At 40.0% G+C, this 20,307-nt stretch overlaps 1 protein-coding gene across 1 annotated transcript in view; it reads right to left on the minus strand.

The window, feature by feature from the left end:
• FRY (FRY microtubule binding protein) overlaps positions 1-20,307 on the minus strand; it is a 251,083-nt gene that overhangs the window by 34,304 nt on the left and 196,472 nt on the right. Inside the window, exons 48-54 of the mRNA XM_003797632.2 lie at positions 18,775-18,954; positions 16,605-16,766; positions 13,691-13,765; positions 10,960-11,130; positions 4,322-4,522; positions 3,603-3,764; positions 821-987 (exon numbers count right to left, since the gene is read on the minus strand). Of these exons, the coding sequence (XP_003797680.1) occupies positions 821-987; positions 3,603-3,764; positions 4,322-4,522; positions 10,960-11,130; positions 13,691-13,765; positions 16,605-16,766; positions 18,775-18,954 (1,118 nt within the window). The remainder of the gene's footprint in view (positions 1-820; positions 988-3,602; positions 3,765-4,321; positions 4,523-10,959; positions 11,131-13,690; positions 13,766-16,604; positions 16,767-18,774; positions 18,955-20,307) is intronic.

Genomic DNA, 20,307 nt, shown 5'->3' on the forward strand with positions numbered 1-20,307 from the left:
ACTTTCAGGAGAGTAATTTTAGAATCTTGACTTCCCCTGAAGTAATTCCGTAGCATTATTTGTGACTTATTGTAGATGCTGCATTAGTCTAACCCCGTGATTTTCAACTGGTGTGCTGCAGCACCTGCTGTGCCATGAGAGGATCTTAGGTATGCTGTGAAAATTTTAAAATGTAATTAATTAAATTATTTTCAAAAGAAGTTCAAAGCACGATAAGTATATTCTTTCTTTTAACTCTTTTTTGGGGGGATGAATATATTTTAAGTGTGTCACAAAAATTTAACTATAGGTTCTAGTGTGCCAAGAGATCAAAAAGGTCGAAAAACACTGGTGTAACCTATGGTGATAACTATTCCTCTTCACATTTTCTTTCTATTTGTATATCTTACAAGTCTCAGAAATATCAGCCCAGCCAAAAGACACCCACTTCAGAAAGAGTATTTTGGGGTATTAAAGAGCCTCTTGTTCTGGTCTTTTAACTTGTTTCTAGGGCTTGCCAAATCTTGCTTCAAGCTTACAAGGTCTGGACCATGTCCCCAGACTCTTCTTTGGATTTCATGTTGGTTTATGCCTTAGGCATCTTATCTTGGTTTTACATGAGGCCCTGCAATGGAGTTGAGTGAGTCTAACTCAGCTGAAGGACTCTGTCAACTAGGATATCCCAGCATTGCAAGAGGGACATTTAACTTTAGTGCAGATGCAATACAAATACAAAGTGGCACTCGCACTCCTCACTTCCCACATGGGGCCCTGTTATCTTGCAAGCGTCAACTGGTCCAGTGCCACTCACACCACTCACTTCCCCCCTGGGCCCTGTTACCTTGCAAGCGTAAACTGGTCCAGAGCTCTGTTGCTTTTTTCCTCTGCCTCAGTCATGTCCAGGCTAAAGCTGTCACTGCATTCAAAAGTTGCTGGGAGTTCATTGATGGAACCAGAAAGATCATCTTCATGCCCAGTGGTGTCCTCCTCTTCCCGGGCAGCTTCCGCCTGGAAGATAAAAAGAGAAAAGAACCCCAGACGTGTGAGAATATATACAAGATAGTTTGTTCATTTGAAGAACAGAAAATAAAGGACTGAAATGCTGACAGTGATAGAAATGGGGGCATTTATTTTCTAGCCATAATACAATCAGTTTCTAGACTGGATTCAGGAATTCTTCGAAGTACTGTTATTTATCTTCTTTTCAGTCTTTTTTTTGCAAGAGTCCCCACAGGGGCTCTCCGTAACTTATCATATTTGACTCATGTTTGTGGGGTATAAATGCTAACCTTGGAAAAGACCATCAAGACCCTGGGTCCAGCCTCCACATTTTACAGATGAGGACATGATGTTCCACCTAGCAAAGGGACTTGCCTAATATCAGACTGAGAATCACAGTCAGAGCTGACACAGACAACATATTTGGATTGATTACTCCCTCCAGTGTACAACTCCAGCCCCTTGAAAGCAAGGCTATCCAGAGTTAATTCTCCAGCACAGAACCCCTTTACCAATGGAAACTAGAGTTTACAATCATCAGTGCCTGACACAGCAGTTCCAGAGTCCTCTGCTGAGCTTGTGGGTTGCTAGATGTTTCCATATTGGGGCTCCCCTAAGATCCATTTACACACATGCTAAAGCCCTAGAAGATAACAGACAGGAGCGTCTGCTCTTACCCTGCTACAAAATGTGGAATAAGCAGTAAAATGAGAGGGCTGCAGGCCAGGCAGAATTGGGACGAGTCAGAGGCAGGAAAGAGACTTAGCAAGTAAAATGCAAAGAGGCTGGGCTTGGGCCTGGGCCAAGGGAAATCAGCGGAGGACTGATTGTTCTTCAGGAGAGGAAGGAAGGCAACTGGGTTACACATCAGAAGAGGGGAAGAAAATACATGTACATGTTCCGTGAGTCATTTTCTTAAAAGCAAAACTCAAGGCAAAACAGAAGTGTATGTGAATTAGAGCTTTATCACTGGTTAACATCTGGCTGCTCACTTGGTATATATTTAGTATTTTGAATCTAGAACTAATAGGGAAAATCAAAAGGAAAGTTAAAGACATATTAAAGAAATGAGTTATCTCATGTCTTTGGAGGAATTTCTGGTAAATACCGAGTTTTAGAAGCTCATCTGTATCTGCTTTCTCCTTCTTAAAACTACAGCGGTGCTAATGAGGCTGGCCATTGGTGACTGGTACACACAAGCTTACTCTATCAGGGGAAGGCTGAGTTCTTGTAAAAGTTTCTTTACTTTTTCTAACTTCACAGATACATCAAGCATTGCCGAAGCCCAGCTGATGTAAAAGACAGGAATAGCACTTCAGAAATGAGATCCAACCTTTCTTTGGTAGGATTAGATGATTTCCTTAGGCTGTACTTTATCTGAGAAATAAATATATTTTAGCATTCAAAATGGAAAAAGGAGACAATGACTACATTAATTCTTAGAAATATCAAATGATAATAACTTCACATATATTTTGTGATGTTTTTCCATGAAATTTAATTTTTTAATCTTAGGATTCTGGCATTTTAACCTAGATAAGTTTTTATTTTTTTATTTTTTTTGCTAAGAAAGTACTTTGCTAACTCCAAGAATCCTAAGCACAGTCCCTTTCCCATGGGTAATTTTAGAAATGGTTCTTATTTAAGCTTCAGTATTTTTAGGTAATTGCAACTTGACGTTTGTCCTCAGCTTAAAGTCCATAGATTTGTCCAGATTTCTGTTCTATTTTTAGTACATCGTAAAAGAATACAAAATGGCCAACATTATATTTTTCCCTTAGAAATGTCAGAAGTCACATACTTTTATAAATATTTCTTCTATTTTACTTTCTCTTTCAAACTTATACCTCCACAACCATGCTCAGGATAAAGAATGCTTTATTTTACCCTAACAACTAGCCTAACCATAGATTCATTTGGTATTTCTGCCGTCGGGAAGTAAAATTTTAAACTCATGGCCAGACATGTGGGCACAGCATGTGAATGGATAGCTTTAGAGACAGGATATTTTCTGGATATTTTAATTGAATAAACTTTAAATGAAATACACACTGTTAGAATTTTTTAAAAGAAAACTCTTTTCAATAAGAAAACTACGTCCATTAGTTACTTTTCTCCTCAGAGAGTCTAGCTAGAAGAGTTTTGTGTGAATCTGGCATAGTAACCGTGATTGACACTAAAAATGCCTATAGTATGCCAAGAGGCGAGCTTCGAATCAACGTACAAATTGTATAATTGTTTCCTACGCAGGAAAAAATGTCCCCAAATACGTGCATCCACCCACACCTCACTTAGCGTATTGTTTTATAAAAGTCAAGACAAAGAGCAGCAGTTTTCCAGGCACAGCAATCTCAGACACACACCAATTTTTTTTTGCCACCTATCAGCAGGGCTCAGGCAACATGTTTCCTTTCAAAAAGTCCTCAAATCAAATCTCTTTCAACCAAGAAGGCGGCTGCTCAACTTTTAAAATATGGACTCTGATGCACGAACTTCAATTATTCAAAAAAAGTAAGAAAGAAAAAGATACAGTTCCTACACTTTTGACCCCATAAGAATGTGCAGTAAATCAGAAGCGTTTTCTTTTTTTAAGGAAACTACAATCATAGCCAAAATCTCTTTACCTTTGAACCCTCAGAAATCTGCAGATTATTCATATCAGGCAAAGAAGCATCAAAACTAGCCATTCTGGAGTTAAAGGAGTGAGGGTCAGCGGGGGTCGAGTCACAGGCTGTGCCGAGAAGTTCCATGGGATTGGTCTCCTCAGAGGGGGAGAGATTCATGATCTGTTTAAAAAGAAAGGGAAATAAAACATAGTATAAAGCTCCCATTCTTTAAAAGCTCTAATTATTCCTTACTTTGAGTCCAAACCATTGTTCTCTAGTTGTTGGTTGATAGGTTTTATTTTTAACTTCTGTATTTCACTGTTATTGAATCCTATTTAAACATAGCAGGTGGTAATCTAGTATTGTGATGGCACATACCTCTAAAACGCCAGTACCTGCATTTTCAGTTACAGAACATTTGCTGTATCTCCTGAAACTCTGGCAATCTGAGGAATTTTTTTAAAAGATTCCACCATCATAAAAGTTATCTGGGAAAAATCTGGGCCTTACAAGATTCGATGGCTTTCAGGGTACATCAGTGTACACCCTGGCATTTGTTTTTACTTACAACCTACAGAGAAGAATTGGGCAGTTAAAATCCATTAGATACCACCTGACAGTTCAGATTTTAGCTTAACAGTTATGGAGTTTCCTTAGCTGGAACTACAAACTACACTCCTGTATTAATTACAAAAAATAAGTCTCCCGATTCCTGGAGTGGGAGCGCTGATACTTACAAGGTCTGAGTGCTCCAGGATCTGGCTGGCTGTGAGGTCCTCCTCCTCGGATGACTCATCGGAGTCCTCATGGTTCATTTTATTGAGGCTGGGAGTGCTTCCTGAAAGTTGGCGCTCCTCCAGAATCTGCATATCACACTTGTCCAGGCTGTCCAGAGAACGTCTGCGCACTCCCCAGTTGAAATTGTCCATACTCTCCCCCTGAAATCACACCATCGGCCATTTGTTATGCCCAAATCCTGCCACACGTCCACCTTTACACATTCATTAGTCACAGCATAGAAACAGATATTGTCATCCTCAACTTTCAGACCCCCATCTATGTTGGTACCAAAAGTTTCATCTGACATGAAAAGCAGTAAAAGCTCCGTAATGCGCGAAAAGTCAGAGGCAGAAATCATTATGCACTTTTTGGCATCTTGAGTAATTATTACTTTTTAATCAAGTTGACTTTAATAAACCCTATAAATGATCTGAAATTAGAAAAATCTATAAGAGTCCATTAATATTAAACAAAAGAAGTGTCAACCCTCCCTCCCCCCACCAGTCGCCTGCCCTCCCTCACAGCTGGCCCCTGTTTAGTACTGTTTTCAGAGGGAGAAAAAGTAGGAGCTATGCTTGTAGCACATTCTGACATCCTTTGGGTATTAAGTAGAGTATTAGGTAAACATTCCAGCCTATTTCTGCCACAGTGGTTTTCACAGATAAAATGCAGAGTTAAAGACTATCAAGAGCAGCCGGGCCAAGTCCGACGGATCATGCACTATGCGGGGCCAGAGCAGCGATGGCTTCACTTTTGCTTTAGGCTCACCTTTAAATAATTGTCCCAACATACAGTTATCTCCTGCATCCAGAACGAATGACCAACTCAGGACCAAGTATTGTTGCTGACTTGTACATTTTGATTTACTGAGAACTAGCCTAACTGGGCATGTAAGTGTTAAAGAAAACTTGTAGTTGGTTTCAGACTTTCTCTATAAACTGTCAGATATTAAATAAGTTCATTTGATTGACGTAAGATTTTTTTTCTAGAAATGAGTATGGGTTTTATGCTTCTCTCTGTTAAGAGTAAAGCAATGGAAATATTACCTATCTCACTGATAAGCAAATTGTAACCTAAACAAGTAGGTGATCTGAACAAAATCTAACATAGAATATTTTCATTTATTGGTAATTTGAAACACTACCGATGGCCCACTGTAATAACTTTTTTGATGAGAGTGAGCAGCATAATAATATGAAAGATGAAAGTAACTATTAAACTTGGTAAGCATTAAATTTATTAATTTTCCTCTGGTTTTAAGGTCTATTACTTCTACTTCCCAAGGAGACAAGCCTGCCATTTTCACAGATTTGTCATATAATAGAGGCTTGGGTTTTCCAAAGTCTGTTTTGGCTATTCATGATGGAAGGCAACAGGTAAAAATCCTACACATTCTGGATGTGATACAGAAATTGCTATTATTATTCATCTCCGTTTATATTTAAAGTGATCAGAGGGCTGTTTGATTATAAAGAGAAGGCAGACTCATGGTTTGGGTTCTATATTCTGTATCTGTACTTGCTGTTTTATCTGTATCTGCTGTGATAAATTACCACCAAATGTATTTTTTTTCCTTGGTGGAAAAAGGCTAACTGTTGTGCTTGGATTTAAAAATATCTATTGCAGTGAGAAAATGAAAAAGAAATGTAGAAGAGACAAAAGTTCTGGGAAGAAAAGGAAAATCCAACATGTAGAGAAAGAAAAAAATAATACTATAGAGAAAATATACAAACATAGGTTCACGAAGCTAATTCTCTTATACCCAACAAATGGATGGGTTGCATGAATTATCTTAGGCAACGATTCTGAAGGTCTCCCATACTGAACGTGAGACAGAAGTACAAGCCTGCAGAATATTATAGACATCTCAGAGATGCTAAGCATCTAAGAAATTGCTGCACCAGGCCACTGTGATGGTTAATTTGGTGGCAGCTCTGGTGAAGACTTGAATCAATCTGTCATGAGAATAGGAAGGCAGGGAAAGCTGTTCTTGCAAGCGTAAGATCTGGCTGTCTAGAGGATGTGGTATTTCCACTGGAGGCAAAGGTGCTGTAATGATGTGCCTGGTGGTAGGGTTGTAGTCTAGCCAAGTTAAAGTCCATGGTGACTAAAAGTCAACCAGGCAGCATGGCACAGGAATAACCCTAATAAGAGAGTCCCCCCCACCCTCCCCCTCCTCTGAATGCCAGATGTTTGTATTTTGTGTTACAAACAAAGTTAAAAGTCAGAACAGTGTTTTATTGACTATGCCAGATTTTGCATGTGTGAGACTACTCCAGACGAACAATCTGTATATGTCAGTTGTCAGGCTTATAAACCACTCAGGATTTAAATTGAGATGGGGAAGGAATAATGATTGAACACTCTAGAAATGTTGAAAATAATATTCTTTGAAAAAACATTTTCACATTAGAACTCTATCAAATGAGAATTGTTGAAGGAACTTGGGTGCGCTATGATCAAATATGTTCTCCAAAATGTAGCTCCTTAGATTTAGTCTGATACACATAGATATAGCGCAATCCTAAGCCAGCCCTTCCAGGAGGATCCTGTTTACTGCCCATTGTCTGGGCATAATGATTATTAGTGTCCCCCTTTACTTGCAAAGGGCCCTGGTTTGGATGAAAATTTATATAGTTACTCTACAGAGATAACTTTTAATTCCTGGAAAACAAAAGGATTGGATCAGAAGTATATATGGTATATAATTAGATGCAGACTGTTGATTTCACTTTTCATAAAATGATTTAACATCAAAATCCATCCAGTTGTACAACTTCCTCATCAGAGGCTGTAAGATTTCCATAGATCTTATTTGAAAACTCACGCTCACTCAAGAGATATAATCATGCAACTTCCTGAACTAGACATGTAAAGTATTTTAAAAGTCTGTGTTTGTATTTTAGAAAAAATTTTCATCCTACAGCAGCCAAGAAAAATACCTTTTCTATCACACACATCTAAATGGAAATACGCACGCAAATAAGCATACATATACTAGAACGGAGGAAAAAGCAATTACATTGTTATAAATCTGCAAAGATGCAAAACATCTACTGGCATATCTGAATTAAAAGTAGTATCAACTTACCTGAAGTTCCTGGGTAGCAGATTGAATAGACAGAAAAACAAATAAAAGGTCTATTTAAAATGATTATATTAAAGATACTCAAGTGCGTTTGTCTTAGTTTTAACACAACAGCAAATAACAGTGCTAACAATATATACTTTAGTAGATGTAACTTAAATAAAAAGGTAAGTATACACTAACCCCGATGAGAAAAGTCAGGCTTAAACATTAGAAATGCCACCTCTTACTGGTGAATGATGTAGCTGGGTAATAAGTCATATAATTTTGGAAATAGCTTTCCACTTCAGTGATAACTTTGGGTCTTCTCAACACTTTTATTTTTTTGGAATGCCTAAATATATTTTTGTGAGAAAATTGTTAAGTGTCATGGAAAAATGAATGAAGGTCATCAACTGGATAAAAGAAAGGTGATATCACCTGATCCTGCTCACAAAGCGAGGTGTTTGTGAACATGATCTGTTTACTGCTGATGTGCAATTAATAGCAAAGACACACCACTTTTTTTTTCTTTTTTAGAGACCGAGTCTCTCACTGTTGCTCCAGCTAGAGTGCAGTGGCAACGTCACAGCTCACAGCAAACTCAAACTCCTGGGCTCAAACAAGCTTCTTGCCTCAGACTCCCCAAGTAGCTACAGGTATAATTTTTAACAATATTTGTTTTTGAAGAGAAGGGATGTTGCTCAGGATGGCCTTGAACTTCTAACCTTGAGCAATCTTAGTGCCTTGGCTTCCCAAAGTGCTAGGATTATAGGTGTGAGTCCCTGGGCTTGTCCAACACCACACCTTTTAAAATTCTGAAAAGGTCAAAGGCAAAGCCTTACAAATGTTATGCAATGAATTCTGAGAATTACTACTATTTCTTATCTAATGAAAAATAAAAGACATGATAAAACAACTTGTCTTTCTTTTTTGGCAACTGTGTTTTGATCTATAAGCTAAATATGCTTACCTTTGTCAGATGAGAATATATTAAAATTATTCACTAATGACAGTACAAGGGGACTGATAGTTTAGAATGCCAATATGTGCCTGACACTATGCCAGGACCTCTGCATATGTTACCTTATTTAATCCTCATGTCAACTCTATAGGCAGGAGCAGGCTGAGTATCTCTTATTCAAAGCATGGGACCAGAAGAACTTTGGGATTTTTGATTTTTTTCAGACTTTAGAATATTTGCATAACCATAATGAGATATCTTGGGGATGGGACCCAAGTTTAAATACAAAATTAATTTTTGTTCTGCATACCCTTCATATGTATATCCTGGAGATATATTTATATGGCGTTTTAAATAATTCTGTGCATGAAACCAAGTTTTGACTGTGACCCACACATGAGGTCAGGTGTGGAATTTTCTACTTATAGTGCCATGATGGTGTCCAAAAATTTTGGATTGTGGAGCTCTTAGGATCTTGAACTTTCAGATTAGGGATGCCAATCCTGTATTATTATACCCATTTAATAGACAAAGAAGCAGAAATCAAGAGGAACTGTGTCCATGCCTAAGGTCGGATGGCTACGTCAGTAGTGGAGTTGAAATTCAAACTTGGACCTGCTAGATTCTCAGTGTCCAAGCATCTTTACTCTTTCACTTCCTATGTTAGAATCCCTTATTGTGATTTTATTCAAAAGCAGTGAAACATTCCCAAATGGTTTATTTTATTTGGATAAAATGTACTCTCACCCCTTTAAGTTTCTTATAAAATCTTAATCCTAGAACATAAACGATTCAATCATTGTGATGTTTTAGTTGTTGGTTAGGACAATAGGGAGAAGTCAAGAAGGAAGGTCTATTATTCATTATTTCTGATCCCTAAAAAAACAAGTACAATGTTAATTTCTAAGTGATGGGCATGTCATATTTTCCCCGTATTTTGATAGAAGTTAAATTTGTTAGTAGCTTTGACATTGTATCTGATCCCTCTGCCTTACACCATTCCTGCCGGGTCACTTCACATAACATTTTTCTAGGGCTGACATGAGAAAATGACGCCTCTCTTGCTTCCTCAGTATCCCCTCTCTAGTTTAACTTCCAGAGTGAAGCAGCCTAAGCTTGAATTCTAGCTTGAATTCTAACCTGAAAGTGAATATTAGGTCAGAAGCCAGATCAGGGAGGTAATCTTTTGACATGAGCTGAACTCTGAGCTCTGGCTCAGAGATATTTTGAAAATATTCAACACAGTTGTATTTTGCTTTACACTTTTAAAACAACCTTATTGCATTTAGTGAATGGTGGCTCACAGAAAACTGAGATACTTTTCTTTGCCTCTCCAACAACTCAAGGTGAAAATCCAGCTAGCGCCTTAAGGAGGCCTTACGGTCAGTGCCTTTATACTCTTAAGGACTGGGTCTGCTAAATTTGTTTTCCAGGGAAAGAATCGATAACGAACACATTGTTTATTCTGAGGATGTGATTCTTTCTTGCTGGCACAGACATCCAGGGTCATCAGTGGGTGAGAGAGCTCTTTGGCTTCAACTGGATATAAGCAGGTTGGTCAGCACTGACATCTTTTAGCTTCATTTCCCAGTTTGAGTTAGGTAAGGAGGTGTAGATCCCTCCATTTTAATTATAAGATTGGCCGAAATCGCTTGGGATATACAAGTATTGTGCAGTCAGATATGAGCTGAGCCAAACTGTGGACCCAAGCCCCTTAACCAGGCCTATTTACCTGAGCCAATCTCCTTCAGTGAATTGAGTTTTCGTTCCAAGGGCAACAACAAAGAGTGGCTCTCAGACGGAACATACAGCTCAAAGCTATTGAAATGAAGGTGACTGACAGGGTGATGCTCCTCCCTCCAATCCCTGTTTTCAAAAACTTGATTCATAGCTGAAAGCATCTTATTGCTATGAGTATCATTCAAAGCAAATGAATCTGCATTGCCCTGTTAAGACTTGAATTCAGCTGCTCCAGGTATCTGGAACTTGCCACCAAAATAAAGCAGAGCAAAGAGCTCTCTTGTATTTTATCTCAAGGTTCTAATGATTTCATCAAACAGCACAAAAATGCTGGATCCCTCAGGCTCTGGTCTCATGTTGTAGCAGGTAAGCTTTGAAGTACTTGAATTACAGCAGCTTCGTGTTTGTAACAGTTAAATGCTGAGTGTATTTTACCCAGGCACCAGCAAACAGGCTCAGAACTAAAATGTTTTTGTGATTTTCTTTTTTTAAAGTTCACCTTTGTACTACACACACACACACACACTCTCTCTCTCTCTCTCTCACACACACACACTCTCTCACACACACGCACAGTCTTTGTGTGGTCATTAAAACTTAGCAATAACTTGGCAGCTTCTGCTATGGGCTCAGACAGGAAGGGTGTGGTAACTTTTCCCAAAGTTAAGCCTCTGTACTTTGAATAAGTTGATTCAAAATAAAGTTTGCAGCTTTCCAATTAAAGACCTTGTTGCAAAAACGCATTATTTATCAGGTAAAAAGAAACTGTTTCATTAGTTCAGGCAAAAGTGGAAGGGACTATTTTTACAGAGAGTATCACATACCTCTCCGTCCTCAAGCTCCACATCTAGGAAGTCGAAGTCCCTGAAGACTCTAAACTGCTGCTCACTGTTTGTGTCATCCATGTTCTCCTGTTCTCGGGCGCCGTCCTCAGAAGACACCAAGCTCGTCTGGTGCTCAAGCAGATCCAAATCCCCACACGATGAAAAAATCACCTAGGAATCAAAAGAGTCCTCTCCTGAGAGACTGTTCTCCCTTTGGTTGTTTGTGAGACGAAAAACTGTAACTGGCTCTTCATACCCCTGTATTTCCAGCACACACCTAATTCCTTAAGTGGGTATTTTTAGAACGTTCTTTTATTATTTATGTTGGACAGGTGCCTTCATTAAACTCGTTGCAAAGATGCAAGTCCGTGCACCAGGAAAATGCGCAAGAGTCGAACTGCTGCTTCTTAATGGAGACTAGATGCTACATGCACGTGTGTGTGTGTGTGTGTGTGTAACAACTGATCATGTGTTCACAAACGGGAACAGCCAAGAAAATGTTCCACTGCTTTTGAACTGATGGAGGTTAGAAATTGTACACATTCACACACACACCAAATACATAAAAATAACATTTTAAAAAGTGCTACTGATGGGGCAGCGCCTGTGGCTCAAAAGTGCCGGCCCCATATGCCAGAGGTGGCGGGTTCAAACCCAGCCCCGGCCAAAAACTGCAAAAAACTACTGATACCATGATACGTTGTTGTAGAATGAACTATGGGAGCACAAGATTTAATTCTTACAGAGATAAAGCAGAAACTGACAAGGAATAAGAAAGAGAAGCCAAAAAGTACAGTTACTTATTCACTGAAAAGTAGCTGAGCCACCATGCCATGGTTTATACTTAAATTCCTGTCCTGTTGATTTAAACAAAACATTCTTTACTTTAAAAATCTTAAGTAGGTGAATGTTTTCAAATTACCTTCTATGTTTAGGTTCTTTTCACTGAGCCATTTTAATAGAACTTTGTAGAAATAATAAACTGCAAATGAACCTAAATATTTTGCTATCAAGACTCTACTGAACATAGATTAATATTAAATACAATTAATAGTATTCTTTATATAACCATTATAAAGTCTTCTTGGAAAGTAGGCAAATCATTTAGAAGAATTTAAAGACAACAAACATCTTTCAGCAGTAAAGAGTAATTGGATTGCAAGTGTTATCTCTACTTCTCTGTAGCCAGAGCGTGTACGTTGAGTCCTCTTAAAATGGCACAAAATGGCACAAAACACACAGTTTTGCAAAGAGCTTGCAAATGGGTATGTGAGATAAACAGCCTTGAAGACTAGTCAACTAGTCTGTGAAAGATGAGACATAAGAATTTTGATTTCCATAGTGAACGCTCTTTTCCATTTTTTTTTTTTGAGTCAGTCTCACTCTGTCACCCTTGGTAGAGTGCCATGGCACCATCATAGCTCACAGCAACCTCAAACCCTTGGGCTTGAGCAATTCTTAGCCTCCTGAGTAGCCGGGACTACAGCCGTTAGCCACAACGCTGGGCTAGATTTTCTATTTTTAGTAGAGACAGGGTCTCACTCTTGCTCAGGCTGGTCTTGAACTCCTGAGCTCATGTAATCCACCTGCCTTGGCTTCCCAGAGTCCTAGGATTACAGGTGTGAGCCACAGCGCCCGGCTAGTGCTGCTTCTTGTATTTATAATATACTCTGGGTAAATTATTATTGTTAGCTGGAAAGGCCTCAGGACAGGGGCAGACAGTATGAATCTGAAAGAGAACATGCCAACCACATGGCAATAAGGAATTGGCCTCGCTGGCTATGCTGTAGTGCAGGGGCAAAACACTCTTGTTTCTGTTGTGGGCTGTGTGGCTCTGTCTACTCTGTCCCCTCAGCCCTAACTCAGGTCCCAGAAGCAGCACCACTCACTGATCAGTCATACTAAAAAGGAGACTTCAGTGGAGGCCCCGTTTAGCTGACGGCTGGCTGGGGTACTTTCCCAGACGATCTCAGTTTGCACTTTTGCAAGTATTTACAAGCCTCTGCTATTTAACCCACTCGTGAGCTATGCTTGTAGATACATTTTGAAATTTCTAAAGTAGCGCCACAGAGAATTTGTTTGCTAGTTCTTACTTTATTTTGCTATTTCTTTTTTGTAACTAACAAAGCTGCTGTGATAGAGATGAAATAAATGTACTTGGTGAAATCAGCCTTTGACATTTTTATTGTTTTTGCTCTAATACACTCACACACACAATTTGAATTTTTCAAAATTTTATAAACGATTCAGAAGCTGACTCATACTTTAATCATGCATTCACCCAAAATTCCAATGGCAACTTTTTCTTTTACTATAGTATCAGAAGATTATATGAGAAAAAAACATGATCTGTGAATAAAATAAGGAAATCACAGTAAGAAGTGTGTGGACAGAGAGTAAAATTACATCCAAAAAGAATGAGCATACATGTCATATGTGGTAGTTAGTACCGATTAACATATATATAATAAATAAGTCTAGATATATTTATTAAAAATGTAAGAAATTAAAAAACAATGAAAATAATTTGAGTATTCACAAACTGGAGAAAAAGCAGCCATCAGAATATTTCATGGTTTCTGAACTCGGTGAGACCACAGCATGGGGAGAACAACTGAGGGGGATATCACACACTCCATTCCCAGGTGACTCCTCTAAGCCGGACGACCAGAACAGACCAAACACAAAAGAGAATGACACCAAAATAACCCTGGTACACGACAGAACTTACTGAGGGGTTTTTGCTTAATCCTACTTCTTGGCCACACAGAGAAAGGACGTGCACCAACTTCTCTTTTGTCCTCTTCTGGAAAAGAAACACAAGATAAGCTCTCACGATGGATTCCTGTGAGCAAACGTGCCCTCATATTATAGCCACTAGACACACAGGGCAGTAGCACTTGAAATGTGTTCAGTAAGAATTGAGATGAAAAAGATACAAAGACTTGATATGGAAGAAGAATGGAAAATACCTCATTAATAACTGTAAAATATTGATAACATGTTGAAATAATAGCTTACATATATTTGGTTAAGTAAAAAATGTTACTAAAATGAATTTTGCCAGACCGAGCATGGTGGCTCACAACTATAATCCCAGCAGCGCTGGGAGACTGAAGTAGGTAGATCACCTAGGCTCCGGAGTAAGACTCTGCCTCTACTAAAAACAAAACAATAGCCAGGCATTGTGGCAGGGCATGTAGTGCCTTCTACTTGGGAGGCTAAGACAAGAGGATCATGACAAGAATCTGAGGTTGCTATGAGCTTTGATGTCACAGCACTCTACTCAGGCCAACAGAATTCTCTGTTTCAAAAAAAATATATATATATGAAATAATAACTTTGCCTGTTTCTATTTTTTTTTTTTTTTTGAGACAGAGCCTCAAGCTGTCACCCTGGGTAGAGTACTGTGACATTATAGCTCACAGCAACCTCCAACTCCTGAGCTCAAGTGATTTTCCTGCCTCCCCCTCCCAAGTAGCTGGGACTACAGGCGCCTGCCACAACGCCTATTTTTTTTCTTTTTTGGTTGCAGCCATCATTGTTTGGCGGACCCAGGCTGGATTTGAACCCACCAGCTCAGGTGTATGTGGCTGGCGCCTTAGCTGCTTGAGCCACAGGGGCGGAGCCTATTAACTTTTTTTTAAAAGGAGACTATTGGAAGATTTTAAAGTAGGCCACATTATGTTTCTACTGGCTAGTGGTGTTCTAAGTGATCCCAAGGAGCGTGTGTGTGTGAAAAGCAACCCTTAGGTTCTTTAGTGGATGTCCATTACTTCCTCTGATAATCTTTTCTTGTATGTTACAACCTTTAGTATTGGCAAGACTTTCCTGATACCTAAATTAAGTCTACTATGTTATAGCACAAGTCTACTTTCCTCAAATGGGAGAATAGTTCTACTTTCTGCAGAATGAAATAACACAATTATTTTGTAAGCCATATTAAATCTTTCTCAACTTATTCTCCCGAAAGTTAAACAGATTCAATTCCTTGTGTTTTTCTTCATGAACCGTCTTTTCCAGCCCCTTAAGGCATGGCGATGCTTCTATAAACCATCTCTTTTTACAATGACAGATATAATAGGTGTCAGAATGATTTGTGAGTTGAGAATGAAAAGAAAGAGTAAGCTGAGCCCAAAAAATGTTAATGTAGTTCAGAGATGGTTTTAAAGCAGTCTTCCGAATCTCTTTAAAATGATTTTTTTCTCCCCTTTTAATCTGATTTGTTACAGGGAAAGTACTAGGAGGCCAACAGCACTCTTAGATTTTGCTTCTTAATGGAACTTGGTTCACTGCCTCCTTCTTTCCAAATTAAAGCAGGGACAGAAAATACGGTGCCTATTCAAAATCAGAGGCAGGAGGACAGTGGACGATGGCAAGAGATCTGCTGAACTATTTCCTCACGTCATAGAGGTCATTTTTACAATTCTGGGAAGGAATGAATGTGAAAGAATGTGGAATTGGACTGTACATTTTTCTTCTCTTTTCCAACAACTCAAATGAACACTTGCTGAGAACCTGCTGTGTTCCCGCAGCCAAGATGCTGTGTGCTCTGTTCCCCTGACCTTCAGCGTGAAGGTGAGTCCTACTGGGCACACAAACAAGCGTTGTTCCTGCCCAGGACCCTTTTTGCCTTCTGGTAACAGCAGTCCCTCTTTTTATCTTGGGAAAGGCTCCTCTCCCACTGAGTGGGGTTTTGCTTCCTTCACATGTCCTGAAATACTCCTTTCTCTAGAACTGCTACAGATGTCAAAAGAGGGAAGGCCTCTGTCCTTCTGAAATCGCCAAAGTCAAAGACCTTATAAATCTGGAGCTTCCAGAGGTCACTGGTCCCCCCCACGGAGAGAACCTGGCTGGAAATGAAGTCAGTGTGCATGGTGGGTGGGGTGGGGGACAGGGACTGGGACTTTGGGAGGGCACGGCGGCACAGTGAGGAGAGAAAGCTAGCGATCAAGTTCCGGACGTCTACGTATGAGGATCCAAGTGGGCCTGAAGCATGAGGCGTGAGTTAATAAATTCCTTTTCCATGAAAGGCAATTTTTCAATCAGTTTTTGTCACAGGTCATTAAAAGACCCCTGAATAATGCAAGGGTTTTACTCTAAGGTAGTTGCAACTGTATCAATACAGGGGCACAGTCACCATACAGCAAACACTGCCTGTCTGAATACTGCAGGGTGGGCTGTGATAACACAACCCCCGGGGACTCTGGCAGCACACCGCCCTGGCTGTGTGTGGACACCACGAATGAAGTTCCTGCTTTGAAGACAGCAGGGTGTACAGCCCTATTGACCCTTTGGGTGTCCAAGTCAACAGAATTGGTTGTGAGAAATAAGGATGTGTTGTATGGAGACAGGGGAGTGGCAGAGAGGCAGGACTTCTTTAAATGTCTGAAGGGCTGCTGTGTGAAAGAGAGATCAGATTTTGTCTTCTAAGCCTTAAGAAAACTAGACCTAGTAGGTTGAAGCAACAGAGATTCAGGCTTCAACTCAACATAATGTGCTATTCAGAGAGAAAATGGCTTCCCTTAAAATCCCATGGAAGTGCTGTGACCTGATGGGCAACCTTGATTCCCCAACCACATGGGCAGTTGGGCTCAATGGGTCCCTAAACTCCCTTCCTATGCCATGAGTCTAGGATTATATACCTGAGAATACTGGGGCCTTTTCCAGCTTACAGGAACAAGGACATTGGAGTTGGAGCCAGAAGAAGTGGAGGATGTGCTCCGGGTGACAGCCATGGCTCTCGGCTTCCCGTCACGCCCAGCAGAACTCTGCAGCTCATCATACCGCCTCCCGATGATTGGCGTCTTGAGAAGAAAGAACACACAGGCACACGTTCTTCTACCTCAGTAATGGTTCTGTGGTGGATGGGACCACTCTCCCCCCAAACAACCAAGAACTGCTTATTTGATTAAACATCAGATGAGAGAAGTTCATGGTAAAAGTAGACTCATTTTCCTGATGTGCAGGTAATACGTTCTGAAGCATTTTGCGTCTTCAACATTTTCCCACCCTCTTTAGCAGTAGGAAACAAACCCAACTGCTTATTCTTTAATAACTTTAGAAACCACTGATGAAGATTAGAAGCAAAATGCACAGTTTTTCATTGTTTAAGCTAGAACAAATTTCTTAGAGCAAGAGACCAAAATTTCCTCTCCTCTTCCCAACCTTTAATCATTGATCTTTATATACTCTCAATTTTTTAAAAATGTATTTAAATTATTTATATCTTTTCAATTATTCAAACGAATGAGGTCAGGGTTGGGTACTTGAGCAACACTTGAGAAATTTCAATTCCTGGCCTGGCGCCTGTAGCTGAGCAGCTAGGGTGCCAGCCACAAACACTGGATATGGCAGTTCAAACCCAGCCTGGGCCTGCCAAACAAAGACAACTACGAGCAAAAAATAGCCAGGCATCGTGGCAGGTGCCTGTAGTCCCAGCTACTTGGGAGGCTGAGGCAAGAGAATTGCTTTAGCCTGAGTTTGAGGTTGCTGTAAGCTGTGATGCCGAGGATGACATAGCGAGACTCTGTCTCAAAAAAAAAAAAAGAAATTTCAATTCCTGAGACCTTTGGGTAGGCAGCACTTCCCAACCTTTAGCTCCAAGCAGGTATACTCCACAGATACCAGCTCAAGGGACTGACAGCTGGGGTGGTAATTCTATACCTGGCTACGAAGGCTCATCATTCTGGAGCAGCTCTGGGTCTCCAGGGTGTGAAGCTAACTGGCTACAGGCTCTCTGTATATCATTGGAACAGAATAAACTCAAGTCTAAGAGTATAAAGAAATAGCTTTTCCCTCTAGTAATGTAAGCAAAAAAGTTAAATATGAACAAAGATTGATGTCTTAATCCGTTTATAAACTAAATATACATGCAGATGCAGGAATCACAGTGGCAGCAAAATAGAGCTTATCCTGAATACTGAAATGATGAAAGGTCAATAAGAACTGTTGTGTAAAAAAACCAACATAAAGTATAACCTACTTTATAATGTAAGTAAGTTCCAGATGCAATCAGATTTGATTATTTCTTAGTGAATATACTCATTCAGGAGTTTTGCAAGTTTTTATTAATGATCTACTATGCACCAGACACTGCACCAGGCCCGCTCATGAAGATGAACAGAATGAGACTTCCGCTTTGGGAGTCTGTGGATCACAGGGTATGAGGCCTGAGAGCAAAGTTAATTTTTTTTAAACCTTTGACTTACATAACGAGACAGGCTTCCCAAATGTTTGTTCATGTACCAGGGTAGATGACCACATTTAGCCCTTTCTTTTCTTCCTGACTCTCTAGCTTAGGTCCCTGGTCCCTTTCTCCCTACCCTCTTCCTGCCCTTTGAGACAAGAATTTAGTTTTACTTGTTTACAAAGCAGTGTGCCTTTGGGAAGCAACCATGGAGGTGTTTTTTGTATTCCTGTAAATGTCAGTGATTTGCTGGACTGGCTGTCATTTGGGAAGATAAGTTGTGGATATAATGATATGACGTGATCATTGTCAGATGAAGGACGGATGCATGAAGGTCATGGTCTAAAATGCTTCCGATCACTCCACTTTTAACATCTTAAAAAAAAAAATCACTCTTTTATATAACGAGGCTAGTTTCTTTCTATTTTTAAAAGCTACCAATCGAGAGCCCCAGTGAATATGACACTCAAGGTATTCTTAAAAAAGCAGAACCTAATTGAGGCCTTAAATCTCTTCATTTACTAGAAATGTGAAATAAGTCTACTCTTCTCCAGACAACCACTTTTGACTTTTGCCACCATAAATTTAAGTTAAAATTTACAGAAACAATTGACCTTGCTAAGTACCTCTGAAATATCAAAGTGGAAGTCCAGTGTTTTTCCAGGCAATTCCTTAGAAGCACTAGTCCACACTCGATGTATTTCTATCTTTGAGAGGTCACTGTGCTGGTATGAAGGCAAAACGAGGCTGGCAGACCGAGAAACTACCAGCTTCAAGATATTCAAAGCTTCTCTCCAGTGAACACTCTGCAGGAAATAAAACATTCAAAGATGAAAAATAATTTCATTATTTTAAAGCTAATGTAGTGCTACTGAAGCTTCTTATGACCAGTCTGAATTCACTGACTTAAAACAGTGCAGGAGATTCTGTGATAAGAAAAAGGCAAATGACATAGAAAGTTAATTTGTACATAAAATGAGGTGCACTTAGGAAATAAGTAAATTAAAAAAGATCATTGTGTCCATATTCAAATAAATAAGAGTTTAAATGTACAAAGTAACCATTATCCCTAATGAGACTCCTCTTAATTTGGTGGGGAAATTCCCCAAAATCCTCCCCACCCCCAGTTTCCAGGTCCTCCTTCCAGTTTCCTGGTTCCCCAAGCTCTATTCCTCCCTGGACACCCTGATATCTTCCCTCAGCTCTCTTTTTCCCTCACCACTTACCTTCCTGATTACCTCAGCTAGGAATCAGGGAAGCATTCTTTTTTTTTTTGAGACGGAGCCTCAAGCTATCCCCCTGGGTAGAGTGATGTGGCATCATGCTCACAGCAACCTCCAACTCCTAGGCTCAAGCAAGTCTCCTGCCTCAGCCTCCCAAGTAGCTGGGACCACAGGCGCCCGCCACAAATGCCCGGCCATTTTTTAGTTGTAGCCATCATTGTTGTTTGGCAGGCCCGGGCTGGGGATTTGAACCTGCCACCTTAGGTGTATGTGGCTGGCGCCTTAGCCACTTGAGCCACAGGCGCCGAGCCAGGGAAGCATTCTTAACTCTTCTCTTTTCCTCCCTCCTGGTAATTTGTTCCCTCCTCTCCCATTTCTGCTGGTACTGGTTCTGCTGAATACTTTCCTACCTCACTTGCACTATTTCAATGGTGCCTTAACTGCTGCTGTGCTTGTAGCCTGTTTAAGTCCAGAGATTTAGACAGAATGATCCTTCTAGAAATCTTCAGACCAAGCCACTTCCCTGACTAAACTCCCTCAAGGGCTCCCTCCAGTGGACGGGTAGAGTCCACACTCCTTGATCTCCGCCTGCAGGGGTCATCTGCCCTGGGTGACGTGTGACAGCTGGAGTCCCTCTAACCAGGCAAGTCTCTCAGCCTCTGTGACCTCATTCATTCTATTGCTTCATCTTAAAATGCCTTTCCTCTTCTGATGTGAGGGCCACATCAAATCCCTATTCTTCATTTATTTAAGACTCAGTTTGTTTTACCATCTTTGTTTGTCTGACTAAGGTGCTTTTCCCATAGAAATCAGAAAAATAGATGTGCCAACTTGATAAAAATTGTTATTATTACTTTTTTGCCTAGGTTTCACAGTCAAAGCACATGAAATAGAACACACTTTCTTCCCTATTAAATTCAGCACACAGGAGGTAGG

Source organism: Otolemur garnettii, unplaced genomic scaffold (genome assembly GCF_000181295.1).
Source record: "Otolemur garnettii isolate 467f Iridium unplaced genomic scaffold, OtoGar3 scaffold00120, whole genome shotgun sequence".
Taxonomy (NCBI): domain Eukaryota; kingdom Metazoa; phylum Chordata; class Mammalia; order Primates; family Galagidae; genus Otolemur; species Otolemur garnettii.